This window comes from Phaseolus vulgaris, chromosome 9, assembly GCF_000499845.2.
Source record: "Phaseolus vulgaris cultivar G19833 chromosome 9, P. vulgaris v2.0, whole genome shotgun sequence".
Lineage (NCBI taxonomy): Eukaryota > Viridiplantae > Streptophyta > Magnoliopsida > Fabales > Fabaceae > Phaseolus > Phaseolus vulgaris.
In genome coordinates this window covers 24,042,477-24,070,431 of record NC_023751.2, presented here as the reverse complement: position 1 = coordinate 24,070,431, position 27,955 = coordinate 24,042,477, and the positions used below count along the sequence as shown (strand labels likewise).

The window sequence follows — 27,955 nt, the reverse complement described above, 5'->3', positions numbered from 1 at the left end:
TCGATACAATCTTCTATATAAAAAACATTTAATATAAAAGATACCATAAAAATAAAAGTGGTAATGTTATTGAAATTTAAAATTTCGTCATTCTCAAAATCCGCATACTTAAGGAGCTAGTGTACTGATTAGGCCGAAAAATCAAAAGGTCGTTAGCATATTAAGAGATGAATAAAAGTTAGAATAATATAAAGAAATAATAAAATAGTTAACACTCTATTAAGGCCAAACGAATAAGCTCACAAGACCAAAAATACATTTAATAAGTGTAAGGTGTTAAAAGTAAAAGTCCAACTATTTTAATAAAGTCAAAATATTGAGTACTATAAATAGGTGATTTATTTAACATGTAAGTAGTGTGTTTCTATGATAAATTAAATAAACTGATTACGATTTTATCATCGGAGTACTTTACAGGTACACCGATCCAACCGAAAATGAGCTAAAATCCAATAACTAAAAGTAAGCCAAAATCTAGTAGCCGAGAGAGTTCATGTATAGTAACTAAAAGTGAGCCCAAATCATACTTCAAATCAACCGAATGTGTAACCAGAAATCCAAGTTGTTAACTAGAGACAAAAAGGTGTGAGGAGGAAAAGAAGAATAATTATTTACTTGAAAGACCACTAAGAATACCAATGAAGTCTAGGATGTAGCAGCAGAATTTGGACTGTTTCATCATATGCAAAAGTAAAAAACACTGTTTTCTTCTTTTGAGTGTTAAAAAAAAGGAGAAACATGGGAGCAAATATATATAAAAAAATTAATTCGCTAATAATATTAATCTGTATATATATGAATGAATTATTAAAGTAAGAAATTGTCTTCTCAAAATATTTAATATTTCACTTCAATGCATTTATTACGTTTATAACACTATTTTTTTAGTACTGTATAGCTAAGAATATTGTAGGATTTTACAGAATTTATCAAATAATTTTAAAATTTAAAACATTCAAATTTTGTTATGAATATTTAACATTAAATTGAGTATTTTAAGTATGAGTCATAAATCTTGATTCGAAATAATTTCAGTATTAAAAATAAACAGTGTTCATGAGTATTATTTTATGACTTTAACACTTATATAATGAATAAATCAAATTTTGATTACTTATCTTCTCAATATTTTTGGATAGTAACTTTCTCAGAAAGTGAGAGTTATATATAATTCTTATATGATGAGTTTAGATATAAATCTATATCTATATATATATATATGGGATTTTCCACGCTTTAAATTGTTTTTCTATTTCATCATGTTTTAATATTTTGTTTTATTAATTTATTCTGGTTATTTGAATATTTATAATTTTAAAAATTAATAAAGCATTTTTTTAATTTTAAATTTTTTAAATATTTAGTATAGACGATTTTGAATTGAAGAAACATTTTTAATGTTAAATTTTAAAGATTCATTCTTTCTCTTTTTCACATCTAATATTTTTTTAATTATTGTTCTCAACTTCTTCATTAACCTATTCTCTTTTAAGTTCTCATTTTAACATTTTGAAATTACTTTTGAAGAATAAAAGAAGACCAAAGAAAGATAAATTAATTTTTGAAAAATAAAAAAAGACCCAAAAAAGAAAAATAAAAAATATGAATACACAGGTATGGTATGGTATGTCAGTGTCTACATTCCCACTAATATTTATAATAAAAAATAAATTTATAATTAAAATAATACTACCTAGGGTTATAAAGTAATTGTATAAAAAATATGGATTCTGAATATTTAATTACTCTATCTATTAGATAAGTGAAACCATATATACTTTGGGAACTTCTCATTGGGCCGACAAGATGTAAGTTGGGTCTGTATAAAACAAAAAATAATACTTTAAAAGAAGAATACATTAACCTGGCGATTTCTTCAACGCCCTTACTTTCAAAAAAATTAAAATATCAATTTTAAATTTTACAATTCTAAATATAAATTTGTATTTTATATTTTAAAATTTAAAATATAAAATATAAAACATTAAAAAATTTAATTTCTAAATTTTATAGTTCAGAGTCATCAAATTTTATATTTTAAAATTTAAAAGATCAAAAGATAATTTAAGTATTTTTAAAGCTGGGTGCATAAATAAAAACATGGTGGTGTAAGAAGAAATTGCCTATTAACGTACATACAGTAAAGCCCGAAGCCCAATATCAACTGCATATAAAATTTCATATGCATCTATAACAACGCAATAAATAAATAAATAAATGAATATATATAATAGAGATTACAGAGTTGGACAAATTACATCCACTCCCAACATAAATAAAATATATGAACTAGCATTGTTATTATTTTATGTAACTTTGTTTATTATATATAGTATGAAAATAGGACAATGCCGATAAAAACAAAATGAAAATAGGACAATTAAAAATATTGTTTATTTGTGCATTGTATTAAAGTTGCATTGTAATAAAAAAAAATTATTATGATAGAAAAAAATGACATATAAAAATTTGGATTAATTACGAATCATGACATAAAAAATATATTTTTAAATAATCATTTATTAAAATAAATAATTACAAATTTAAAAACCACTCAATATATTATATATGAAAGAATATTATTAGATATTAGAATTTGAGAGGTGACAGCTGAGTATGATTTCCTGCAAAACTTCAAAAATCTCTCCCTCTCCTTTGTGACCAATAATAGATCATCTTATTTATTTTTTAAATTATATTATTTTCCTTAGCGCTTATCATATTTAGTCATTTATTATTAATATAATGACTTTACTTTGGTATTATCATTCAATTATTTAATAATTATTTCTCTATTAAATAATGAACATAAGCATATGGTAGTGACTGAGAATTTTGTTACGATAATAAAAAAAATTAATCAAATTTGTTTGCTTTTAAACACTACTTGAAATTAGAAATCCTGTCTACACAATTATTTATTTAATGGTGGTTATAATTTTATATATTTTCATTCATCGAAAGGATTATAAGACTTACTAGTGATCAGAAGTTAATTATTTAGGATTTTGAGATTTTCTTGATTTTGATATATGATTTGATTAGAGATATTAATGTTATTTTCAGACCTCAGACATCTATTTCGGAGAGGTCGACACTAGATGTCGATATTGAACTTCGGTGGTCTGATCGCATTAATGGGTCACGTAGGTGGACCCCATAAATAATAATGAGTTATTATCCATACGAAGAGAGATCTAAGTCACGAGAGAATTCATGCATGTGGTTTGTATAGCACGATCAGGTCTAGCACAAGTAAATAACCCTTGGAGGCGCTAAGGCCCGTCAGGGTTAGGGTTTCCAAGGTTAGATTGCATGCATGACACGTGAATACATAGGGCACCCATAGAATAGATGGCCCCGCAGGCTGGTATATGAGTTGGTACCCTGACGGTCATACTGTTAAAAATTTTGCACTCCAGAAGAGGCAAGTCTTGTGTCGCGGTTGTGCTAAGCTTGTGCAACGCGTCACAGGATGCTTCACCAGTAACCCTAATTCCACTAAAGGAAAGATCCTCGTGGGATAGGGAGTTTACCTAGATACAACCTATATAAAGGGTGGTAAGAACCTTAGACAGGTACGTCGGTTCTAAGACTGAAACTGTTTTACATATTTTACTGTTTCTTAGTCTAGTACTGACTTGATCGTCGGAGTGCGGGGGGTCTGTTTCAACGGAGCTACTATCAGCTACCCAAGGAGAGAGCGGAAACCACCAAGAGATAGAAGGAGTCACCATCTGTCTTTGAAGTCAACTACAGCTGAGTCAACCGATGAGAACAATTTAATACATAAAAATAAAATTAATTAATTTGTAATTACATCATTGAAAAAATGTATAAGAAAATGTACATGAAGTCTTTGTTTACTTTTTTTACTTTTTGAAAGTTCAAACATTTAGTTAAGGTATGATGAAATGAAATTGTTTTAATATTTTTCTATTTCGACCCAAATTCCATTTTGAAATAAAAGTTAGATGTTAAACTTTACCTTTAGTTAAAGCCTAATACTTAATAACATAAAATTTCTTTATCAGTCATCATTTACTTAAAACCTAACTTTTAATAATATAAAGTTTTTTTTATTAATCATATGTTCTTCATTATAACAAATTATTGATTTATTTGTATCAGTTGGTAATTTTTTATTATCCACGAATTTATATTGTCAGTAGTTTTTTATTATTGACGAATTTGATAGATGGATGAAATTGTCAATGAATTTTACCGAAAAATATGAAAATTAATTTTTTTTGAAGTACGTGCATTGATAATTACCAATGAACACAAATCTTGATCAGTAATTAAATACGAATCAATATCTGTCGATAAAACAACATCAATTTTATTTGTCAGTAAATTTTGTAATATTATTATAATTATATTAATATTAACTTTATTATTATTAATAATAATATTATTGAAAACATTTCAACATTTTTTTATTTTGGAGAAGATTTTATTTCATTGCTACATTTATGGATCATAAAATAAAATATTTGTCTTCAACGTAACAAAAATTGAATCTTTTTAGATACATAAATAATTGAAGAGAACTGTGCAAACAAAAAGTAGATTATGGGTGTGTGACTTGAACTATTTATTTAGTCAGGAAGATATATGACTTTATCTTATATGTTATATTAGAATTTACAACTAAATGTGTCACATATAATTATAATAAACCGTAATGAATAATAATAATAATAACACACAATAATATAAAATATATTAATAATAAATGATAACTTTAAAAATGTTAATAATAAAAACTAAAAATGTTATTAGTTGTGAAATTTACAGACTTGTGCCTGTAAAATCAGTTTTCTTATAATTCATCCCTAGAGATAGTTTTATTGATAATTAAATATTACAATTTTTTTTACCGTTGATGTGGGATCTTTCTAAATAATTGTTTGAATGAAGCATTTCAATAACAACAAAAATATCTCTCATATCAACATATGAATATCCTTTTTTTACATAGAAAAAAAATTAAACTGAAATATATTTTCTCTTCTTCATTGTATCCATGTTATAATATGTTTATTTACATGTAAAACATATGAAAGTTAAAATAGTCTTGGAAATGTTGGTCAAATTTTTATCAATATTATATTATATATTTAGAATTTGGAATGAAAATATATGTAGGTATTTCTAACTCTACCCATCCTTTTGTTGAATCTCTTGCAAGATCATCTCCATCTTTTAAAAGTCATTCAGTAATTTGTTTGAATCGTCATTAGAGGACTAGTTATTAAGTCTTCTATTCTGATTAGGTTACAAAACTTGTTAGTTTAATACATAAGAAAAATTTAATGTTGAATGTGCATTATCTTGCCTTCAACCTTTTTGAACTACTAACAAAATTTAACTAAAATCACCTCCTAAAAATGCTTTGAATCCAACCACCCTAAACAAATTTAAAAGACAAAAAATCAAGTTAATATTACTTGCTCATAACGTACATATTCTGATTTCAAATTTCTGAATTCCTAACTTGGAGATTGTTTCACATGTAAACAAATATGTCATGATATAAACAAATCATGAAGAAAAAACAAATTGAGTCCATATATTTATGTGTATGAAAGAGAGATGTTCAAAGGTTAATATGGGATGTTGAAGTGTTTCATTCAATCAGCAGGATTGCCCCTCACATTAATTATAGACATTAATTATTCATGTAGTTTGGAATAAAACCCGCGAATATAAGTTTTGAAACTTTTTATTGAATGTATTTTTTTATAATGTATATTTGAAAATTCACGTTAAATGTAATCATATATATATATATATATATATTATTTTAAGAATAACATTTGTTCTAAATATCAACATAATCTAATCAATCTAAGAGGAAATAGATTTTTTTTATCATTTCTTTTACTACGACAATAAATAAATTTTATGACTAATGATTCACTTTCAAGAGTAAACAACAACTAAAGAATTTAAACACTTCTCCTAAATCATGTTGATATAAGTGCACTACTTAATATTTTTTATAGTGAGATATTTAAAAATTGATCATAGTTATACAATTTAGAACATTAATTCCTTTCCAGTTTATCATATTTAAAAAAAATATGAAAAACTTCTTGTCATATAAGATAATACAAGTTATTAATTACTATGAAATTCCAGACATAAAGCCTTAAACACACCGACTTTTTAAAAGAAGTTGGAAAACCTTACATTCGAATTTAAATTGGAATAGATAATAAAAATTGAAAGAAAAAAAAAATCAAACCGATTCAAACAATGATAATGAAAGTCTAGTCTAACAAAACACTTGATAAATTACAAGATTTTAGAAGATAAAATAGGATAAAGGGAAATGCTTTATCCCATAATTGATAGAAAAAAAAACCTCCATAAATTTTATAGTACTAAATTAACTTTTCATTCATTGGCCATAAATACGTGGAATAATGATTTATTTTTCTATTTAAAAAATGGCATTACATTTACTATTTAAAAAAATTATGTCAAAACTACTACCCTGTTAGGTAACCTACCCCCCACATAAATCTCCGACACTTCCTTCATTTCCATTAGGATTACAATAAGGACACATTAATGTGTTGCAATTTTTCTTATAATAAATTTCATGATTTATGTACATTAATACCAAAATATATTTATAAAATATCATTAAAAGAAATTTATTATATATAATTTTTTATTTTATAATTATAATCATCTTATATGTAAATATTAGTGATGAAAATATATTGTTCTTGTCAGTTGACTTAGTTGTCGCTTGGCTCCAATTCCAAGTTCTGACTCCGTCTATCTCTGGTGAAATTTGTTCTTCCCTTTAGAATGTTGGAACGCGACTCTGTTGAGACAGAGGGGCTCTACCTGTTGATTGCACTTTGACGATCAAGTCAGTACAGAGTTTATAGAAATAAGAAGAAACTAGTTTCAGTCTTAAAAACAACTTACCTTTACTTGGGATCTCAAGTCCCTTTTATAGCCTACCTCTTGTAACAACTTTCTATCACGAGAGTCTTCCCTCAATTGGGAGCCTATGCATTGGGAAGATATTTTGTTTAGGGCACATTCTCTTAGCGCCGCAGCTGAACAAAATCTTTCCCTCACTGGAGTGCATCAAATCTTAACAGAATAACCACCAGGATACCGACTCATGTACCAACTTCAGGGGTCCAATCTGTTTCACGTAGGCACCCTTGACAGGGCGCTACGTATCATACATGCAACCTAATCATTGTGCCCTAACACACATGGACTTAGGTTTAGAGGAAACATTTTGCTCGTACTAGACCCATACGCACTAAGCGCACCCCTAGGTCCATTACTACCCCTTGCTGACCATCTGGGCCTTGCTCGCAAGGGGTTACATTAAGTATACAGGAAAAGAGTAAACACACCTCTCGAGCTCAAACACATGGTCCATCAACTTGGCCCAATAACCGAGTTAACCTGTCTGAGACAGATGCTGAGCTCCGACCAGCGAACACTCAGCTCTGAGCGCTCTGATCCAGTACATATATTAATATATTATAAAATTATTTTTATTTTAGTTTTAAATTGTATAAAGTACGAAATAAAAAAAATATTCCATTCAATTTTAACATGTTTGAATTAGTATTAAAAAAATAAATATTTTATCACTTTTTTCTTTGGGGATAAAATTCCTATTTGCTATAAATTATAAATTAAATTATTTTACAATCATTTAAAATTATAACCATATACGATAAATTATAATTACTTATAATAAAGTACAATTTTAAAAAAGAAAATTATTGATTGAAAATAAAAAAGAATATATAATTATATAATTGATATTAATTAATATATATTTCTTAATTATATATCTAAAAAATAATTATTTTAACTTAAAGTATTATATTAAATTAATTTTATTAATTCATATTTTTTTACTTTAATATTGAACTAATCATAAATAAAAATAGAGGCAGAAAAAAAATAGTTAAAAAAAGTCAAATATTTAAAGCTGACTAATACTTTTATCGCAACTAAAAATGTCGTCATAATACTAAAAAACATAAATACTATAGTTGATTTAACTGTATGTTTTACCATACCTTAAAGATGAAATGTACGGGCAAATACTTTTTCTTAGGAAAAGAAAGGGTCTCGATTAATTTGAATAAGTACATTAATTTTTAGGGTTTATTACAGTTACATTTTTTTTTCTCATATATATATATTACTTTTTTCTTTTTATTTATATTATTATGAAATACCTTAGACGTAAATACAAGTTGGGCAACGGGCAGTCTAATGTTCTATTTAAAATTATTTTAAAGTAACTTTAATAAAAAAGTATAAAATTTCAATTATATATTTAAATAACTTACAAATTAAATAAAATTAAAGTTATAAATAAAATAATATAGATAATATTATATTGAACATTGAAAATTAAATTTGGATTTTTAAACAATTATAAAGAAAAAGAAAAATTAATATTTTAATATTATTTGTTAATTTTATTTCAGAAATAATAACTTTTAAGCTATTTATCACTTTGTATTTTTAATATATGTTTTATTTCCATTCTTTAAACATTGGGCAAACAATCTAATCTTTGTAATAAAGAATCCATATGTGTCCGGTGAGTAACACTGACAATATTATATGTGAAAATTTATTACTTTATGAGATATAATAGGCAAATGAAAATTTATTGCACAACCAAATAAATGACATTATACCCTAATTTTAAAACACACATACACTCTTCTTATTACATTAAAAAAATAACAATAGTAGTATTTATTTATATTTATACAACCATTATATAATTTTTATGATATTTTTAACATATAAAAATGAAACCATTCAATTTTTTTATACTTATATAAAATTATTTATTTTCTTGTATTTTAAAACTTAATTTTTAATTCTTATAATATTTATTTAAGCTGTAGTGAATGAGATAATTTAAAATAAAAAAAGGTGAGTGTCATTTATTAACATTTATTAAAAGTATAAAAAGAATTGCAAGAAATATGTAATTTGAACCATTTATGACATTAATTTTGATGTGGGGTCTTATGAATATTTTTTATGGGATTTTTGCAGTGTAACAGGTAAAGTGGAGATATGAAAATTAAAAAAAAAAGAAAGAGGTAGATGATGATGATGACATAACCCATTAGAGAAGGCAAAATTAAGGTTGTATGCCCCATCTTCACGAGGTTAGTGGAGAAATAATAAAGTTTCATCTTTCCTTCCCTACACTGTACCCACACAACACAACTCACTGCACCTTATTTAAGATTCTTGTCCCACTCCTATTTCTTCTAACACATTTCAATTCAATTTCTTGCATTCAATTCTCCCCCAGTTTTACACATGGATGATGTCAATACATTTACAACCTGTGGACCCAATTCCCATTTCTCTTCTCTTCTCCAAATCATTTCAATGCATTCTAATATACAATTTTCAATAGCCCCTTTGCAGCCTTAGAAAAAATAGCAGAAATTTGATCTTAATAACCTAAATGGTGCTGAAAGAGTTTGTTTGAGAAATAGAGTGGTGGAGAGAGACAGAGAGGTGTTATAGTTGGGATTGGGTAGTAACTGCGGTGACCAGAAAAAAGCTTCACGAGATGCTTGGGATTCTATTTCCTATTTCATTATTGGATTTCTCTCTACACTTTTCTACCATCTTCCTAATCTTCCACCACAAATTCAAATGTCAAAATCGCAATTACCAATTCTATATCAAACTCTTTTTCTTCTGCCAAAATCTTATTATTGGTCAACAAAATAATATGTGTTCCAAAAATAAAATACACTCACACATTTATCCATTAATAGCAATCCATAAAATATAATATTGAGCTTCACTTGAGCAATATATAGGTAGTTGTTAATTATACACAGGAAAATGGGTTTGCAAGCATATTCTTGGCTACTCATAGGTCATAACCAATGCATTTATGATGTGAATTAGACATAAGACACGTATCCAAATTCCATTTATGGTGATATTAAGTTAATTACATGCATTTCAAGGAACTTTAATAGCAACTCTTGATCCCAAAAAATATGCATAGAAAAGGAAAGGAAACAAATTAAGCATCTTATAAGGCTAGTGCTACATATCTAGTATAGTGTAAGCTTGTAGAATTGGAGAAGTTGGTTATTTTGTCCCATAGTGCCATTAGAGTTGGCTTTTGCATGTAAGGACAAAACTTTTACATTCTCACAGTTACTCTCATCCACACCAAGAATGCTACTATATGGACAATAGCCTAGGTTTCCCACGTTATTATAATCAAATTTAGATTGTTGAAGAATTCTCTTTTTTTTTCTTCTCTGTTTTATGTCGAATAGTATTCACGTGCCCGCAGTCATGTCACACGAGCGAATAACAAAGTCTGATAAAAAAAGTTTTTTTTAATGTCATGTTTAGTCTTTGTTTGGATTAGTGTTTTTATAGTGAGATTTTGGCCATGGAAGAGACTTTTGTTTTAGTGTTTCTTCAAAGTAATAAAAGTAATTCGGATGATGAGAGTAAACCACACTCCAAAATTTGGGTTTTTGACCATGGGTTATCTTTTTTGTTTTTTACCAAAATGGGACCCGTTTAAAAAAAATTACAAATTTAGACAAGTCGTACCAATTCGGCACGACTTCATATGCACAAATCATCCCAATTAGGTACGACTTCTGCCTTGTCATATTGAAGTCGTGCCAACTTGGCACGACTTCTGCCCTGTCATACTGAAGTCGTGTCAACTTGACACGACTTCTGCCACGTCATAATGAATCTTTTATATTTTTATTTTATATCTTGTAATGAATCTTACTAATTTGTTTAGTTCTAATTAATATCTTCTCATCATTACGTGGTCTGTAAAATCATTATTTCTCAAGCTATTAATTTTGCAAATTCACAACAATAATTCTCTATTTATTTTCCAAATACAATAAATTTTCATTTATCTATTTATTTCCAAAATTCAATAACAATTTTCTTCATTTTTTAATTAATCAAGTTATTGTATTACATTCCGTCAAACATGATCCATACACGATTATCCAATTTTTTGTTCCTTAAAACTAACACTCTTAGAAAATTATGTATCAAATTAATTTTTAACATTACATAACTTACTACCCAATATATAAACAATAAAAAAAATTATGATGTGGCAGAAGTCGTGCCAAGTTGGCATAACTTCAGTATGACAGGGCAGAAGTCGTGCCAAGTTGGCATAACTTCAGTATGACAGGGCAGAAGTCGTGCCAAGTTGGCACGACTTCAGTATGACAAGGCAGAAGTCGTGCCTAATTGAGACAATTTGTGCATATGAAGTCGTGCCGAATTGGCACGACTTGCCTAAATTTGTAATTTTTTGAAACGGATCCCATTTTGGTAAAAAGCAAAAAAAAAATAACCCCATCATGATCAAAAACCCCCAAAATTTACCAAACATGTTGCAAAATTTTGTGTATATTCCACATTTGTTGGTAGTTTACGATAATTGATTCCGATCTATATAGTTTAATTATTTTTTTTATAAGGTTTAGAGTATATTTTAAGTGTTTAATGTTTATTATTTTATTAATTATTTATCAAATAAAAAATTAACAATAATTTTTAATGTTCACTTTTGATTTGTAGATTTTGTTGTTTCTCACCTTTTTAATCATATTGAAAGTGAACTTTATCTTACACACATCTTCCTACATTTGTTTTTGTGTATATATTTTTCTAAATCAATTAATGTTTTAGAATTTCGAAACATAGTTAATTGATTTTTCTAATGTGAAATGTATGAAACGTCCCAGAATTAATTACTCCTAGCTTCACAATGATTAAGATTTTTTGCATGGATTAGAAACCATCAATATACCATTATTCAAAATAATTTTAATAAATCAATCCCACTCTAATTAAATTCATATAGATAACGTAATTCATTTTCAGATAAATCATAAATAAAAATCAATATTTTATTAAAACAGAAAACATCAATTATTTTATATTTGTTAAGAAATTAGAATTTGTGTTAGATAAAGACTTTTCCATCGGAAAGTATATTTATCAAATATTTTTTAATCTATGTACAATAACATTAAATAAAATAAGAAAGTAATAGTTAAATAAGTGAGTTGGATTAGATATTTAATAAAATTATAATATATAAATAAAGGTAAATTAAGTTTATTGTCTTATGTTAATTTAGATTTATTTTTTTAAATGATATATAAATTATTTAAGTCTATGTTAATCAAATTTGTTTTATTTATTAACTACTTATTTATTATGTCTAAAGTAAATTGTCTCATTTTGTATTTAGATTTAATTTTTTAAAATGATATCAAAATTATTTAAGATCTATCTTAATTAAATTTATTTTATTTATTAATTATTTATTATTAAGTTTTTCTTATTTTAAAAATATGGACTATAAGTAATTAACAACATGATAATTAAAGGGAAAAGAAACTATATGAGTAGTAAAATTTTAAGTGTATCATATCGTAATTGTTACTAACATTGTTGTAACATATAGCATTTCTTTCCTGCTACATTTACCTTTCAATGTGATTCGATTTATAAATATTCTAATATAAGCTTTTAAGTTTACCAACCTTGTGCATTTAAATAATGCAGGAAGTTTCAAATGTGTGGATTTGGAATCAAGATATCTATCTAGTTATCCAAAGGTGCATATAGTTGGCTTACCTGTAACTATCCCATTGTATTTTAAACATAATATACCTATATATAGTTATGATTATAATAATTATTAGTTTCTTAAAATTTTTTGTATTCACATCGAATTTTTTTTATTAGATGTTTTCTTTGTATATTTAGATATTTTTGAATATTTATAATATTACATTGATAAACTTAGATGAAATTTTTTTTCACATTCAATATTATTTATTATAATCTTTTATTATTAAAAATTATTTTATTATGATGTTGAATATAAATGTCCATGTTTGTAAAAAGAAAAAATTGAATATACATGATAAATGACAAGGTCGGCAAATAAAAAACAACTTGATAAGCAAGCTTGGAAAAAATTGAAACTAGACATTACATACGAATTTTTCCATATGTAAATACATTAGACTATTACATACAAAAAAATCTATATGTAATTAGATACAAATATATCTACATGTAATTATATACGGATGTATCCATATGTAATTATTATGTAATTACAGTTACCTACGATAGTTTTACATATAATTTTTTTTATGTAATCCGTATGTAACTATGTTTAACATATGAATTTTGTCTATTATACATATTTTTGTTGTATGTAATACCAAATTTTGTTGTAGTGTAATAATTACATACGGATTTTAATTTGTATCTAATAGTTATCTACAACAATTTTATATTTTTCTATATGTAGTTTGTATGTAACTATGTTTTACATACGAATTTTGTTTGTTACATACAAATTTTTGTTGTATGTAATACCAAATTTTCTTGTAGTGAACCCTAAAATTGGTTATTTATTAGATTATGATGAAAAAATTATTTGTCATTGCTTTATCCATTCGCTTACGTGGTCAACTTTTATGTTCAAGGGAATCCAACACATACAATTCCTTACTCCAGTGGTCATTATGAACCATTATGGCAAACACCTACATTAAAAAAAAATATTAATGTAAAGTTTCCTTAACATGCTATTCAACATAAAAGTTAATCCACTCACAAAATCACAATGCACGAGTCTTTCCAATGGAAATAATCCATCTAGATAAAATATTTGGTAGTCTTTGGCAATGTTGGGACTTTCAATTTCACCTTCTTCATGTTTTCAATGACGTGAGTTTACAACAAACACATAAAGTACCTCAGCTTAATAAGTAGTATTCATGTAGAAACCTCAAAAACATAATTAATGACAATAATAACATATTTAACTCATTGCAAAAAAAGGGTTAAATAAGAAATAATTATTCGCTTTTGTTCTCTTAATTTGATCATACATGGCCATGCTTATGTAAGTACCATGACTTAACAACACATTATTTTTAAACAATAAGAAAATATAATTAAAAACAAACATTTGACATAAATTTTACCATATTGTCAATTTTCCCCATAGGTATTAATATATGCAACTCTCCCCCTCAATATTTGTTTTTCGATCTCAACTACAACTTTACAACAACACCAACAAAAAATCGTCAAAGTAAGCGATACGTACAAAATAACAAAAGTAAGACTATGTGATTATATTTATGTACAAGTTGGTGTTGTTTTCATGTAATGGGGTCAACATTTTGTACAAAATTATTCAAAATTACAAGCATCAAAGTATTCTATTATTGTCACAAATAAATGTAAGGATATTGTTCCAAGTTGGAGAACACACAAATGGACAAATTTCGTTAGTACTATAACTTACAATATTTAACTTAACATATAAACAGAAAAACACATTGCTCCTTTTCAATTCCATCAAAATAGGAAACTACATCTTACATATGTACAACTTATGGTAACCATCAAAGGCTATTTAAAGAAATAATGAACAAAGACAAATTCAAATATTTTTTATAACTAAACAGGAAAAAGTGCAAAATAGTAGGTGTTTCTCATATCATACAATAAGGAGGGTTCAAGTAACATGAATATAGAACTTTAAGATACCTAAAGCTAAAAACATTAACAAAATATTAACATACACATTGACATATTTTTTCATTCTTTATCTACTTACAATGTACATGGGGTTTCCTTGACAAGACACACCTCTTATACATGAACCCTCAATCCAATCTGAAATTTTTATGTAATGTAAATATTGCACCCTTCACACTTAGGTAAAGAGAATGACAAAAGAATAAAGAAATGTTTGTGGAATGTAAATCTTATACCCTTCACACTTAGGTAAATAGAATGACAAAAAAAGAAAGAAAAATAACAACATGCATCTTAGACACAACGTGCACGCCACTAGTCTAAAACCTTTAAATTCACCAATTAATTTATGTCTTTCAATGAATCTATATTTTAATTTTGAAGTTCTTAACAATAAATATAGAATCAGTTAAAGCAAAAAATTATTAAAAAAAATTGATAATATAATCAAATGGTATTAATAATAAGCATTACACTTTCTCTCTTGCACGTAGAAGTCACACTGAAAAAATAACCCAATGCACACTTCAAATCAATACTTTTCTTCATTTTCCCTTTATGTAAGATCATAATGTGAAGACAAGAAAGAAAAAATATAATAGAAACAAAATATGAAAATTATAAAATAAACCACTACCAATTTCATCCTAATATAAGACTTACACACTAACAAAATGCAAAACATTTTATATGTCAAATTTTTATTTTGATAACCATAAATGACATCAATATTTTGATTTAAAGGAAGACCTATTATAATTGCAAAGCTACATTCATGAGAATGCTCCAAAGAAAAAGATAAATAGTAAAATGACAAGAGGTAAAGAACATATTATGCAAAAATCAATACCAATGTAACCACTTAATTAAACTAGATTTACAAAATAAAATATCTCACTTTTCTTGTAATAAAATAAAACACAATTGGAGACTACAACCAATGTGTTAGCAAAAACTCAAACTCATATCACATATTCACCTCACCACCATGCCACCAAATCACGACCAAAATGAATCTACCACACCAAACTTTGGCCAACTACACACTGCACCACCACGACAGGAAACACGCAACAAACCCCCTTTGATTGGAGAAATCCACACAAATGATTACCACACCCAAATTCACATCAACTAGATAATGAAACACATTACACACAAAAAAGTGCAAACAACAACAAATAAATAAAGAAGAAAAAGATAAATTGAACTTACTAAATAAGAAGAGAAAAAAAGGGGGAAAAAAGAAGAAAAATAATCCACAAAATTAAAATTGAAAACAATAAAAATTTCACACTTAATTGTAACAATTTATCAAACGGTGGTATCATCACCATTATTTTTTACTTTCATTTAAAAAAAATATTATTATTTTATTTAAAAATCTTATTTATATTTATTTATTTTAGTTAAATATAATATTTATTATTAAAAATGTAAAGTGAAAGTAAGAGAAACATGAGAGTGTGAAAGAATAATTTCTCTTTATTTAAATTACATAAAGACCACAATTAATTAAAGTAATATAGTTTTTGGCACAAAGAGTGTTGTTTACATGAAGTATGAGACATATGATGATAAATAAATGAACTTTTTGTTTTGTTTGGCTCACGGAGTGATTTTGAATGAGTGAACTTGAGATGATTTGAAGGAAAAGTGTGAAGAAAGTTGAATTATTTGGATTTAGGTATAAAAGTGGAAAGTGAAGGAAAAATTTATGAAAATTTGTGAATGATGTAATTAATGTGACTAAAATTGTAATTTTTCTAATTAAGAAAAGAAGTAACATTACAAATTTGCCCTTATATTAAAAAATAATTAATATATATATATAATTAATATATATGTTGATTTTAATTATTTGTAATTAAAATATTATTTCCAATAACACGCAACAACTAACTTCTTTTATGTAAAATTATCGAAAAATAAAAAGTTTGACAAAAAAAAACTTTGTTTTAGTTTAAAATAAGATTTTAATATTCATAATTGTGAAAAATGTCTGAAAATTTTGATATTTTAATAAATTTTAATATATTTTTTTAATTTAAAATAAATTTTAGTATAGAAAAATAATTTTATATAATATTTAAATGATAAAAATATTTATAAATTTATTACGTTTTTATATATTACTACTTTTTAAATTTGTAAATATTATTATTATTATTGTTAAATAAATTTATATTATTCTTATTGTATAAATACGTTTATATTATTAATATATAAATGTGTATTATTATTATTATATAAATACATTTATATTATTATTTCTATATAAATATATTTATTATATTATATTATAATAATCAATCATAAATCGATTATATATAATATATAATCGATTATGTTATAATTTTTATAATGTAATTATTTTACTTTTATTGTATATATATATAATTTTTTTTATTATAGATACATATAATATTTTAAAAATATTATAATATTTAAATATCTTTTAAAATAATTTTTTGTATTTAAATTTTATTTTGAAATTAGTGAAAAGGTTAAATAATTAATTATTCTCGTAAAATTATTTATAATCGATTATGAGGTACGAATAGTGTTGGTAAAAGATACTGATAATCGATTTTATTACGTGGATAATGAATTATTCTTTTGAAAAAGCAAGTATAATCCATTTAATTTTGGAATTTGTAGTGCTGTACAAATGTTAAGCAATTTTGTTTATAAAAAATGAAAGATAAGAAAGTAATTTAAGTACAGGTCCCTTCTTTCCTGGTCTGTGAATAACTACAAATTAGTAAATGAGAAGAAAATAAATCATCCGAAAAACAGTAATGAGAAAGTCTTAGCTTATATGTGTTCCTCTCCCTATCCTACTCATCATTTGTTTTGCAGCAGCGTCGTTGCTTCTTCTGCTGTAACGTTCCTTCTCTTCTCTTCTTTCTCTCTCTCTCACTCTAAACAAAACAAAGAAAAGGCAATGCCCTTTTCCTTCTGCAACCTCTTCCTCCTTTTCTCCACTCTCTTCCTTTAACTCCCTCTTCTTCTTTCTCACCTCATTTCCCTCACAAGCTTCCTCCACAACCAAAACCAGAAAAGCAAGCATGATGTCCAGAATGAACAGCGTTTGTTGGATGGAGGAACGTGAAGACGAGAACAACTCAGGTTCTTGGGCCAGAAACAAGCCCAACACCACCATCATAGCCACCGACACAACAACCACATCAAAACCAACAACCACAGCAGCAGCAGCAGCTTTCGTAGAAAACAACACTACCCGCGACGACTTAGCATCTCTCTGCGCCTTCAAACCCATGCTGGAACTGGACGACGAATGGTACATCAGCAGCCACCACCAGCATAACAACCACCACCACCAAGACATGACCTTCTCCCCCACCTTCCCCGACTCCGACAACCTCCTCCTCCCCGCCGTAGACTCCTCCTCCTCCTCCTCCGTCTTCACAAACCTCGACCCTTCCTCCTCCCACCTCCACTACTTCCTCCCTCCCAAGCCTCCCACTCTCTCTTCCCTCCTCAACCCCTTCGATATCCCCTTTCTTGACCCTCAAGCTTCCTCATCCTTCCCGCTTCTTCCCTCTGCCCATTTCCCCTCCGACACGCCTCCTCAGACCGCCACCGCCACCGCCTTCGCCGGCTTCCACAGCCTTGACGACGGGTCCTCGAAGCCTCTCTTTCAGCAGCGCTCGAAGATTCTGCGGCCCCTGGAGTCCCTGACTCCCTCCGGGGCGCCACCCACGCTCTTTCAGAAGAGGGCGGCGCTGAGGAAGAACATGTCTGGTGGGGAAGGGAGTGAGAAGAAGAGGAAGGAGAGGGAGGAGGTGGTGGAGGATGTGAGTTTTGATGGGTCTGGGTTGAATTATGATTCCGATGATTTTACTGAGATTAATAACAATGGTGGTAAGGTGGATGAGGGTGGTGCTAAGAAGGGTGGGAACAGTTCCAATGCCAACAGCAGCGTGACTGGATTGGATCAGAAAGGGAAGAGGAAGGGAATGCCTGCTAAGAATTTGATGGCAGAACGACGGCGTAGGAAGAAGCTCAATGATCGACTCTACATGCTTAGGTCCGTTGTTCCTAAGATTAGCAAAGTAAGTTTGAGTTCTTGCATCAAATTTTGAATTTTCATTTTTCAATTGTAGTTGGTTTGATTTGGAATGGATCTCTATGACATGGTGTTGCTTTGATAGATGGACAGGGCTTCAATTCTTGGGGATGCAATCGAGTATCTTAAGGAGCTTCTGCAAAGGATCAATGATCTTCATAACGAGTTGGAGTCTACATCGGCTTCTTCTTCCCTCACTCCTTCCTCCAATTTCCATCCCTTGACGCCTACTCCTCCCACCCTGCCTAGTCGTATCAAAGAAGAATTGTGCCCCACCTCATTGCCAAGCCCCAATGCTCAACCTGCTAGGGTAATCTTCTTTCTTCTTTCTTCTCCATGCTTCAACATCCCTTCTGCAAACTCTCTTTTATTCTCTATGTTAATGCAATGCTTCCATTATACACAGGTTGAAGTTCGGCTACGCGAAGGAAGGGCTGTTAACATCCATATGTTTTGTGCCCGCAAGCCTGGTCTGTTGCTCTCAACCATGAGGGCTATGGATAACCTAGGATTAGACATTCAGCAGGCTGTTATCAGCTGCTTCAATGGATTTGCTATGGATATTTTTCGAGCCGAGGTAACAAATTTAATTCATCATTTCAAGCTCCATTCCTTGTTTTAAGACAACATTTGGAAATGCCCTGAACTTGAATTTATTATGAAGTAACCTGGCATGTTAACTGTCAAGATCCATTATAAAATGCCTCTGATATTCTAATGATTTCCACACCCATTAATGGCTTAGGCGCGTTGCAATGATATTGTAATTTCTCCATGTTATGCTAAGAACAGTATTTGCTCTGTAGTTGTCATGGAGGTGGTCAAGTAAATAGAAATTAAAAGAGTTTTGTTATATAATCCTAAAACGTTAGCCAGATATTCTTCTTAATGCTTTAGGAGTAAAGAACTAAAGGAACCATGAAGAACGCACTAAATAGTTTTTTGGCAAGTAATTAACAGGAATCTAGGAGGATGATTTAGAATTATTTATTTAAAAAGTTATGACTTATGTTAGAGTGATGGATGTTGTCTAGAGGCTAACGATCCTTCTCTTTCAGCAATGCAAAGAAGGTCAGGATGTCCATCCGGAGCAGATCAAAGCAGTTCTCTTGGATTCAGCTGGCTACAGTGGCATGATGTAACTAGTTTTGGCATGAAACAAACCTGTGGCTTCCATTTCTCTGTCAATTTGGCAAGTTAATCAGTTTTTACTTTGAATGAATGCCAAGTTTTTACTTTGTAATGTCCAAAATTCAAGTGTACGATACTAGCTCTGTTACCTTCAGTTTAAGTTGAGGTAGAAGAAATTATCACATGAATTTTACCCCCGCAGCGGCAGTTACTGCCTCCTACCTTTTTGCATGTTCGTCTCCAACCGAAAGTAGATGATACTTTGAGTTCAATTAGTTCAGTGACATTTCTGAGGCGCGTTTAGACCATGTGCTTCGTATTTATATTTCGTCCAACCTATTGTGCTCTCTATACAGTTTTCAACAAGGGACAGAACTTTAAAGCAGCTTTTTTTTCGTGTTTATTCCGCCCGATTAAGCATGGTCATCACACACTTATTATATCTTTCCTTATAAAACCAAAAAAGTAGTGGAGAAGCTGAAGGAAAGAGAATCATGCATCAACGTCAAAATTAGCAAAATTAAAGGCTTGGGTTGACTATCCACTGGACCAGAGGAACTTAATCTATAATTACAGACATGAAATGAAATCCATGGGTCTAATATGGTTGCTAATGCACTCACCCTGGAAACAATATGGACTTTTCTAGACACTAATTGACTTATTGTCATGGGAAAAAGCTAATTGACCTTGACGATGGTGCATCCCAGAAGACGGTTTCTTCTCCCAACCTTATCCAACGAAGCATTGACCACCATAACCCAAGGATTAATCAAAGCACAAACAATACATAATTCGTTTCACCAATGGCAAAGCGGCCTCACGCACCAAAACACGATTCTAAAAAGGAATTATTTGTACATGATGCAGAATGGAATATCAAGAATTTCCATCTCACAAATTATGATTGTTAAGAATATGAAATAAAATGGATACCAACCATAAGACAGCCCTTTGTATAAAATTTCATTACATTAACGAGTTGTTCGGAGGGTGGGAGAGAAACAACTATGTACAACTACTACTTGTGGGATTTGTCTAAAAACGCAAGGTGAATATCACCACATATCACCTGGCTCAAAACACAAATGATTACATACTAAGGGACCGTATAACTGGGCAGACAATAAACTACTAATTCCGGGGTTTCAAAAATTGGACGGATACTCTTTCATGCCATGCCATCTATGTATATTTGATTTGAAGCAGCAGCCTCGATTATAATTCGTCTTGTTATGTTCTCCATCTGGATGGCTTCATGAAAATTTCATACTCTCCAGCCCGGAATCTGTGGACCAGAGAATAAAACGTTACACCATGAAATTCCACAAACTAAACTAGATTAAAAGATTCATGTATGTATACGGTAACAATTACGTCGGGCAATTTTGATCTGAACAACTAAAATCATTGAATCTAGTGTTAACTGGGATGGGAGACAGAAATTAACCTGAAAGCTGTGAAACTCAATCCACTAATCATCACGCGTCAAGTCCATTTTCATAATTGAACTTTTGAGGCGGCAGACATTTAACATCTTTTGCATCTGCACCTTCACTACCCGACTGGTTCTCTTCATTTTTTGAGCTCAAGGTACCCGGGCTCATTTTCTGGATCTCCTCTTTAGGGTAGATGTAAATTTTGCGAACCATGGCACAGAATTCCCTGAATTGAAAATATAGAATAATATAAATTCCGAACCACTCTCAAGGAAAAAATGAAACATTTAAATAACAAGTTAACCAAACATGTATGATGAAAATACGGATCCTTACTGCCATGGGTCATCGCCTACAAGCATCATATCACCCTCATTATCAGTATAGACAATAAGCCAATCTTTTTTAGTTGACAATAATTCTCCCTCAAATTCAAACAGCTGATCCAATTCAGCTACTAATTCATCATAGCCAGTGTATTTTGTGAGGTCCACTGACCTACCAAGTGCAATGCCCTTCTTGTGAACCTAAAACAAATAGCACGTGGTTAATTATCGCAGCTTTCTAGCTCTCATTTTTTAGTCAAACTTGTAAAGGATCTTACTTTAGTGCAACTCCTAGCAGAACTACTGAGGGGTTTGGCTTGACCATCTTTCGCATGCAGCTGAGAAGCCTGTAATGGTCTATCATGGTCATCAACAATTAGATCATCTGCAGTTTTTGAGCCCTTTGAGTGGTCTGACTTCTCATCATTTTCGGATGTTCTTTGTTGGTGTGGCGTAAGATGCATCTGACCAGTAGGTTCGTTCATATTTCTTTGCGATACAGGAGGCTCTGGTACAATAGGGCCACTGATAAGTGAGAAGCCAAATAGCTTACAGTCACCATCTTTTAACTTCACAGCCTCAAATGTTTTTGCTGGCACTGGTTTTAACATAAGTTCTCTTGAACAAGGAATCTGATATTGGTTGACAGGTGCAGGTGGGGGTGGCGGCATCAAGTTTCCATGTGAATGCTCAACTTTATGACCATGCAGAGCAGGGTATTCACCAAATGCACTGTACCTCAAATTCCCTCGAGCTTGGTAAGTTGGATCACCACCATGTGCAGGACCTTTTGTATTAGAGTCCAATATATTTAACGAAAGACTAGAGGGCATTACAGGCCACGGCTGAGGCATGTGAAGTTTGCCTTCGTGATCCGACGATTGCTTTCTTGTGGGATAAGCAACAGGGCTCATTTGATCCATGAAGGATGAATGAGAAGAATCCCCACCGGCCCCAAAGCCTGAAAGAAGATCAGAATATGTAGGCTCGTTTCTTCCCATTGACATCCAACTCTCCGACCCATACCTCCTTGACGTAGAAACATCAATCTTTTCATCATCTACTGCAGCAGGCGGCCAAACAACAGATTTCTCAGCGGCATCAGAGTCAATGCTTTCAGTATAATTGCCTCTCAAGGTCGAGAATTCTTGACCTTGCAAGACCCTTGGAAATCCATTTGCCGGTGAAGGGTCTATGCTTACTTTAGATGATGCTGCTAATCACCAGAAACATATCAGGACTCAACCACATTTTCATTTTGCAATTCAAGAGAGCTTTCTTGTAAAAGAGTCAAATAATCATACCTTCTCGAGTAAGGACAGAAGAATCTGGGGATGGAGGAATTGCATTAGACCGAGGCCTTTTAGGCCTGGGCATTGAAAGAGGATTTAGAGCCGGAGGCGCAAGAGCGGGCTCTATTTTCCAAGGGGAAACCCTCTCAGGACGAGGGGTGTTAGATGTTTCATCCCATCTCACCTGAACAAGAGTAACAAGGTTATAGCAAGCCTAGTTTTTAACAAGACAAAAAATGTAGCAAAAGGACTAGAGATACAATACAACCTTGAGGCATCTCCATTTAGATTCCCTCCACCTGTTGGGATCAGAATCTTCTATTCCAACAATTGTACCAGTAAACCTACAATTTTAACAAGCCTTATCAAGTATTACGATAATATAATAGTTAGTGCTATTGTGTCATTGTAATACACAACTACTGATGTTAGTTAATAGCTACAGCTGTTAATTAGTTACAAATCTGATGTATAAATAACATTAATGTATCTATTGGGTCTCATGTATAAACAATATTGGAATATCTCTATGATTAAGATTAATCAATTCATCATTCATTTTCCAGAATCAAGGGATTTCTTCTTCCATTGGAACTGAATATTTGATACTACGAAAGGCAAACAAAAAATCAGCATATTCGATAACGATAAAATCAGAGATCAAGACACATCAATCGCTCGTACCTCTGCTCTGGGGCCTCTTCTCCTTCAAACCTCATTTTGAACCGCATCCCGATGCTATAACTGTTTTTGAGAGACTCCATATATTGATCATACGGAACAATGAATTCAGCTGGACTAGTCCTGCAAAATAATGATGATAGTAAGTGCCATTATTCCTGCTCAGTGGGAAATGAATCAACTACAAAGAAACTGTCAACATGCCCTCGGTCCACAGGCGCGCATATAAAGGATAGGAGGTCCAGACTAAAACCACCATGATATCAGTTTCCACGTAGTTATAGGAATAATTAACAAACCTAGGTTTGTAATAGACAGTGAAGATTGTCCCCGTCAAGATGGCATGCCAAGCAGTTGCAAGGACCCCAAGATGCATGCTGTGACTGGAGATAACTGAGGATGGAACATTACCCTGCTGTCTCATTGCTCGCCTGACACCAACTCGAAGTTCCCCATTCTCACCTCTGCAAATCCAGAAATTAGTCTCATTCCAGAGTAAAATAACCAGCATCTAAAACCCTAATTCAGGGCAGAACAAACCTAAGAAATATAAACGCATCCCCAGCGACAAGCCTTTTGGAACTAACAAAAACACTCCAACCACTCTGAAGCAAGTGTCTACGGGGTTGACCTGAAATTCACTCGACCCATCAGTCACAATTGATAGACACACAATAGAATATGACAACAAAGGTACCACGCAACAGACTAGGAAGGCAGCGAACGGTGAGAGAGTAATTACCCCGAAAGATATGTTTAAATCGCCATTCGTTCCCATGAAGATCCTTTGCTGCCAATTCCTGAGTGGGTGGCTGCTTCGACATATCCTGCCAATAAACACGCGACTCATCCAACGTCAGCCAGCCAGGTAATGATACACTATACCAAGAAGGAGGAGAAGAAGAAAAAAGGGCAAGAATCCAAACCAGAGGGGGAAGGCATTCATCAGCATGCCGTCTCAGCACGGAAAACCCACCATGGGTACTGGTATCGGACGCTGTCAGGGTTTTACAGAAAGAATGAACGTGAAACCGCGGAGGCGGAGGCGGTGGCGGCTCTTTCTCCACGTCATTCTCATTTTGCTTCATCCCCACAACATCAAAAAAAGTTATAAGCATAACGTTTTCACCCAATTACTCACTCTCTATCTCAAACACGCTATTGCGCAAAGGAAACTCACATTTGGCTCCGGAAGCAAGGTGACCTGAGCGAACACCTCATCCGTGTCGGGCTCGGCCTGAAAAACCATTATCTTTTTTAGGATTGCTTTGTTCGAAAGCACGGGAAATTTTAATAGCGAAAAAGTGACACAGATCGAACAACACTACCTTCAGCTGCACGTTGATGACCCGACAAAGGATCTTGGGTGGGAGATCGTAAACGGGCATGTGCTGGTCCGCCACCTGATTCGTCGACGCTTCAACCTATTTCACACCGAAACAAAATATCAACATAACAACCAAAAGAACTAAAACAAAACCAAACCCATCTCACTCCAACCCACCAACACCGCCACAATTTCACTCCCAAAAAGGTAACAAGCGAAGCTCGTTTCATATCTGAACTGTGACTCCAAAAAGGAAACCGTATTCTCCAACATAAATAAACCAAGACGAATTCAAGAAAGGAATGAAATTAATTAACTAATTAGTTAATTAAGTTACCTGCTCGATATGTCCCTGAGGAAAATAAAACACGCGCTCTCCTTCGCGCGGCACGGTCACGAGAGGACCGGCACACGCGTGCCACAGTTCCCTGAAAAGTGCAGCTTCTGCGTCTAACAAAAAGAAAAGAAAACGATTACAATTTTCACTCCACAGAACGAAGCAACCTACGCTACCTTCGGTGCTCGCTCCCTACCTTTGGCCGTGGCCGGCGACTGAGCCTCCGAAGCTCCGCCGTCGATATGGTTCAAGCAATTTCCCTTCATCGTCACCTCGGATGATGCCATTTCCACAGACCTCACCACAGATCTCTCATCCGCAAAACTCCTGACGTAATCGTACAAGGCCTTCGCAAGGAGAAACACAGAGAGAAACTCAAATACACTCAACAAGCTAAGCTCGAAGCCAAGAGGTGAGAGAAGTGCTGGCCAACAAACACTTGAGCCGTGCTTGCAGACGAAATTCCACAATCTGGTTGTTCCGGCGAAGAAGAAGAAGAAGAAGAAGAAGAAGATGAAGAGAAGAAGAAGAAGAAGCGTGTGCTGTGTTGTGTGTGGCTTTTGGGATGTGGGGGTGAGACTTAACCAGAGTGGTCAAAACAGCGTGCAATGATTTCAACCGCGGTCAATCCCTTAACCAATCTGCGAGGAGGAAACCGGCAGTTGTGGGTAAGCGTGGGGTCCCTGACCGAGTAGAGGGGGTAAGGAGGATCCATAAATAAAGGCGGCTGGGGACATCGAAGGGTACAGACGGCGTTAACGCGGTGTCGAGAGGGGATTGGATTGGCATGTAACGGCGTGTGTCGTGACGGTCGCAGGAAAGTTGTTCTGTTTTTATTGGGAAATGGCCCTGTCGTGCTATTAACGGGCAGCGCTTGATGGATGAATGTATTGATGGACGGAGGCGATTGGAATTGAATTGGATGCAAGCAAACAGCATTTGCATTTGCATCCCACACTCACACAGTGCGCATCTTAACTACTTTCCCCCTTTCATTTTTTTATTTATTTCTCCTCTCAATTTCTCCTCACAATTTCTCCTCCCCACGAGATGGAAACACATTTCAAGACAAATTCCACCTTATTTAAATCCTTTTATTAAATGCTCTGTCAGACCACAAAAATGCTTTTTTCTACATCAATTACACACTCCCACCTCCTTCAAACACATTCTTAACAACAAATCAACAACCCAAAACCTACACATGCTTATTTTTAATTATATGCTTCATATTTACTATCTATTTTTTTATCATCATGTCCCACCTCTCCCATTCTTCATTTCTATCTCTTATCTCGAGCTCAACTTTTCATTGTCCCCTTCCATGGATCTCACATTATAATAATAATAATAATAATAAATAATCAGTTTAAATAATAAAGTACTTTATAGAGAGAAAACTATAAATATGTTAATATGCTATTCATTAAACAAAAAAATTAATGTCCCAAATTTAGTTATTTTTTTCATATTTTTTAAATGTGAGAAGTATTTACAAATTTTGATAATCCTTGATTCATATTATTAAGATTGAAAAAATGGGAAACGGGAAGAAAGAATTGTTGCAGAAATAAGAGTGGGAAAAATTGATGATGTGGCACATCCACTGGATTATTGGATCCTTGGACTGCAAAAGGAAATGGGTTTCAGTACATTTGTTCTCACTTTATGGTTGTCACGTTTGCTCCACGCATCGAATAACCCTTTCAGATATATTTAACTATTATACTATCCACCAATCATGTTTGATTATACATTTATTAATTATTATCATATTCAAAAAATAACAACATATATATATAACTAAAGAAATTCACGATAATGTAAAAAATCTCTGGAATTAGACAAAAAAGCATAAATATCTCTACTTACTCACTTCCTCTGTGAAAAAAAATACTTATACACAGGGTGGCCATGCCATAATGCTGCATCTGCTACCAATATGACTTCAATCAAATTCTAACGTCCAATTATTTTACTTATTAATTTTCTAAAGCTGCAAAATTGAATAAATTATGGAGTTGAAGTTGTGATAATAATTTACTTGTTTAACTAAATGCATACAAGTACAATAATGTACATAATAGTAATAAGTATATCATTCTTACATACCATATATTTAATTATAATTATAATAGAATTAAATATTTATCTTAATTGGTAAGAATTTTATCTATCTTTTTTCAATTATTTCTTGTAACTCTTTTCTTGTTATAATTTTTTTATGATTAAAAGTGAGACAACCTCGCATATAGAAATAGAATAATATTTTCTTAATATTTCAAATCTCTATCAGATCCGATTTTTATTATATATAACTTCTTACATCAATCAATGTGTATTTCTATATTATTAAATCACAATTAGGTCCAATATCCTAAATCTATTTCACATAAGTCATATTATAAAATAATTTATGCTTGGTAATATTGTTAACTACTCCAAGTCTTGAGATAAAATTTTACAACCCGAACTATGGCCTCAAAGCATGCCACAAATTGAGCTTCCATGATGGATGCAACAATGATTGACTACTTCGCACTTTTTCATGAAATCACTCTTGCGACTAAAAAATACACATAACCAAATGTAAATTTTCTTGTATCCATATAACCAGCAAAAATCTGAATTTGTATATCCAATCATCTCAAGATGATTAGATATCATATATAAGTAAGCATGAGATTCTTTG

General features: G+C 31.3%; 2 protein-coding genes across 3 annotated transcripts; one reads left to right on the top strand and one right to left on the bottom strand.

The window, feature by feature from the left end:
- Positions 1 to 17,446: 17,446 nt before the first annotated feature.
- Positions 17,447 to 20,184, top strand: LOC137821043 (transcription factor SCREAM2-like). The gene is made up of 4 exons (XM_068625455.1): positions 17,447 to 18,716; positions 18,816 to 19,040; positions 19,137 to 19,307; positions 19,789 to 20,184. The coding sequence occupies exons 1-4, from the start codon at positions 17,709 to 17,711 to the stop codon at positions 19,870 to 19,872; spliced, it is 1,488 nt and encodes a 495-aa protein (XP_068481556.1). The 5' UTR covers positions 17,447 to 17,708; the 3' UTR covers positions 19,873 to 20,184.
- A 606-nt stretch (positions 20,185 to 20,790) lies between these two features.
- Positions 20,791 to 26,321, bottom strand: LOC137821041 (auxin response factor 2A-like). 2 transcript variants are annotated; one of them, XM_068625454.1, is made up of 15 exons: positions 25,460 to 26,321; positions 25,264 to 25,376; positions 24,928 to 25,023; positions 24,780 to 24,836; positions 24,526 to 24,681; positions 24,342 to 24,426; positions 24,140 to 24,230; positions 23,899 to 24,063; positions 23,603 to 23,722; positions 23,187 to 23,262; positions 22,931 to 23,102; positions 21,905 to 22,839; positions 21,637 to 21,827; positions 21,312 to 21,526; positions 20,791 to 21,149 (listed from the first exon to the last, which is right to left on the bottom strand). In XM_068625454.1, exons 1-14 carry the CDS (start codon positions 25,548 to 25,550, stop codon positions 21,343 to 21,345), a joined length of 2,532 nt encoding a protein of 843 aa, XP_068481555.1. In that variant the 5' UTR covers positions 25,551 to 26,321; the 3' UTR covers positions 20,791 to 21,149; positions 21,312 to 21,342. The 2 variants fall into 2 exon arrangements, with proteins under 2 accessions (XP_068481555.1, XP_068481554.1); XM_068625453.1 differs by having other exon boundaries at positions 21,905 to 22,842; positions 25,460 to 26,212.
- Between the last annotated feature and the right edge of the window lie 1,634 nt (positions 26,322 to 27,955).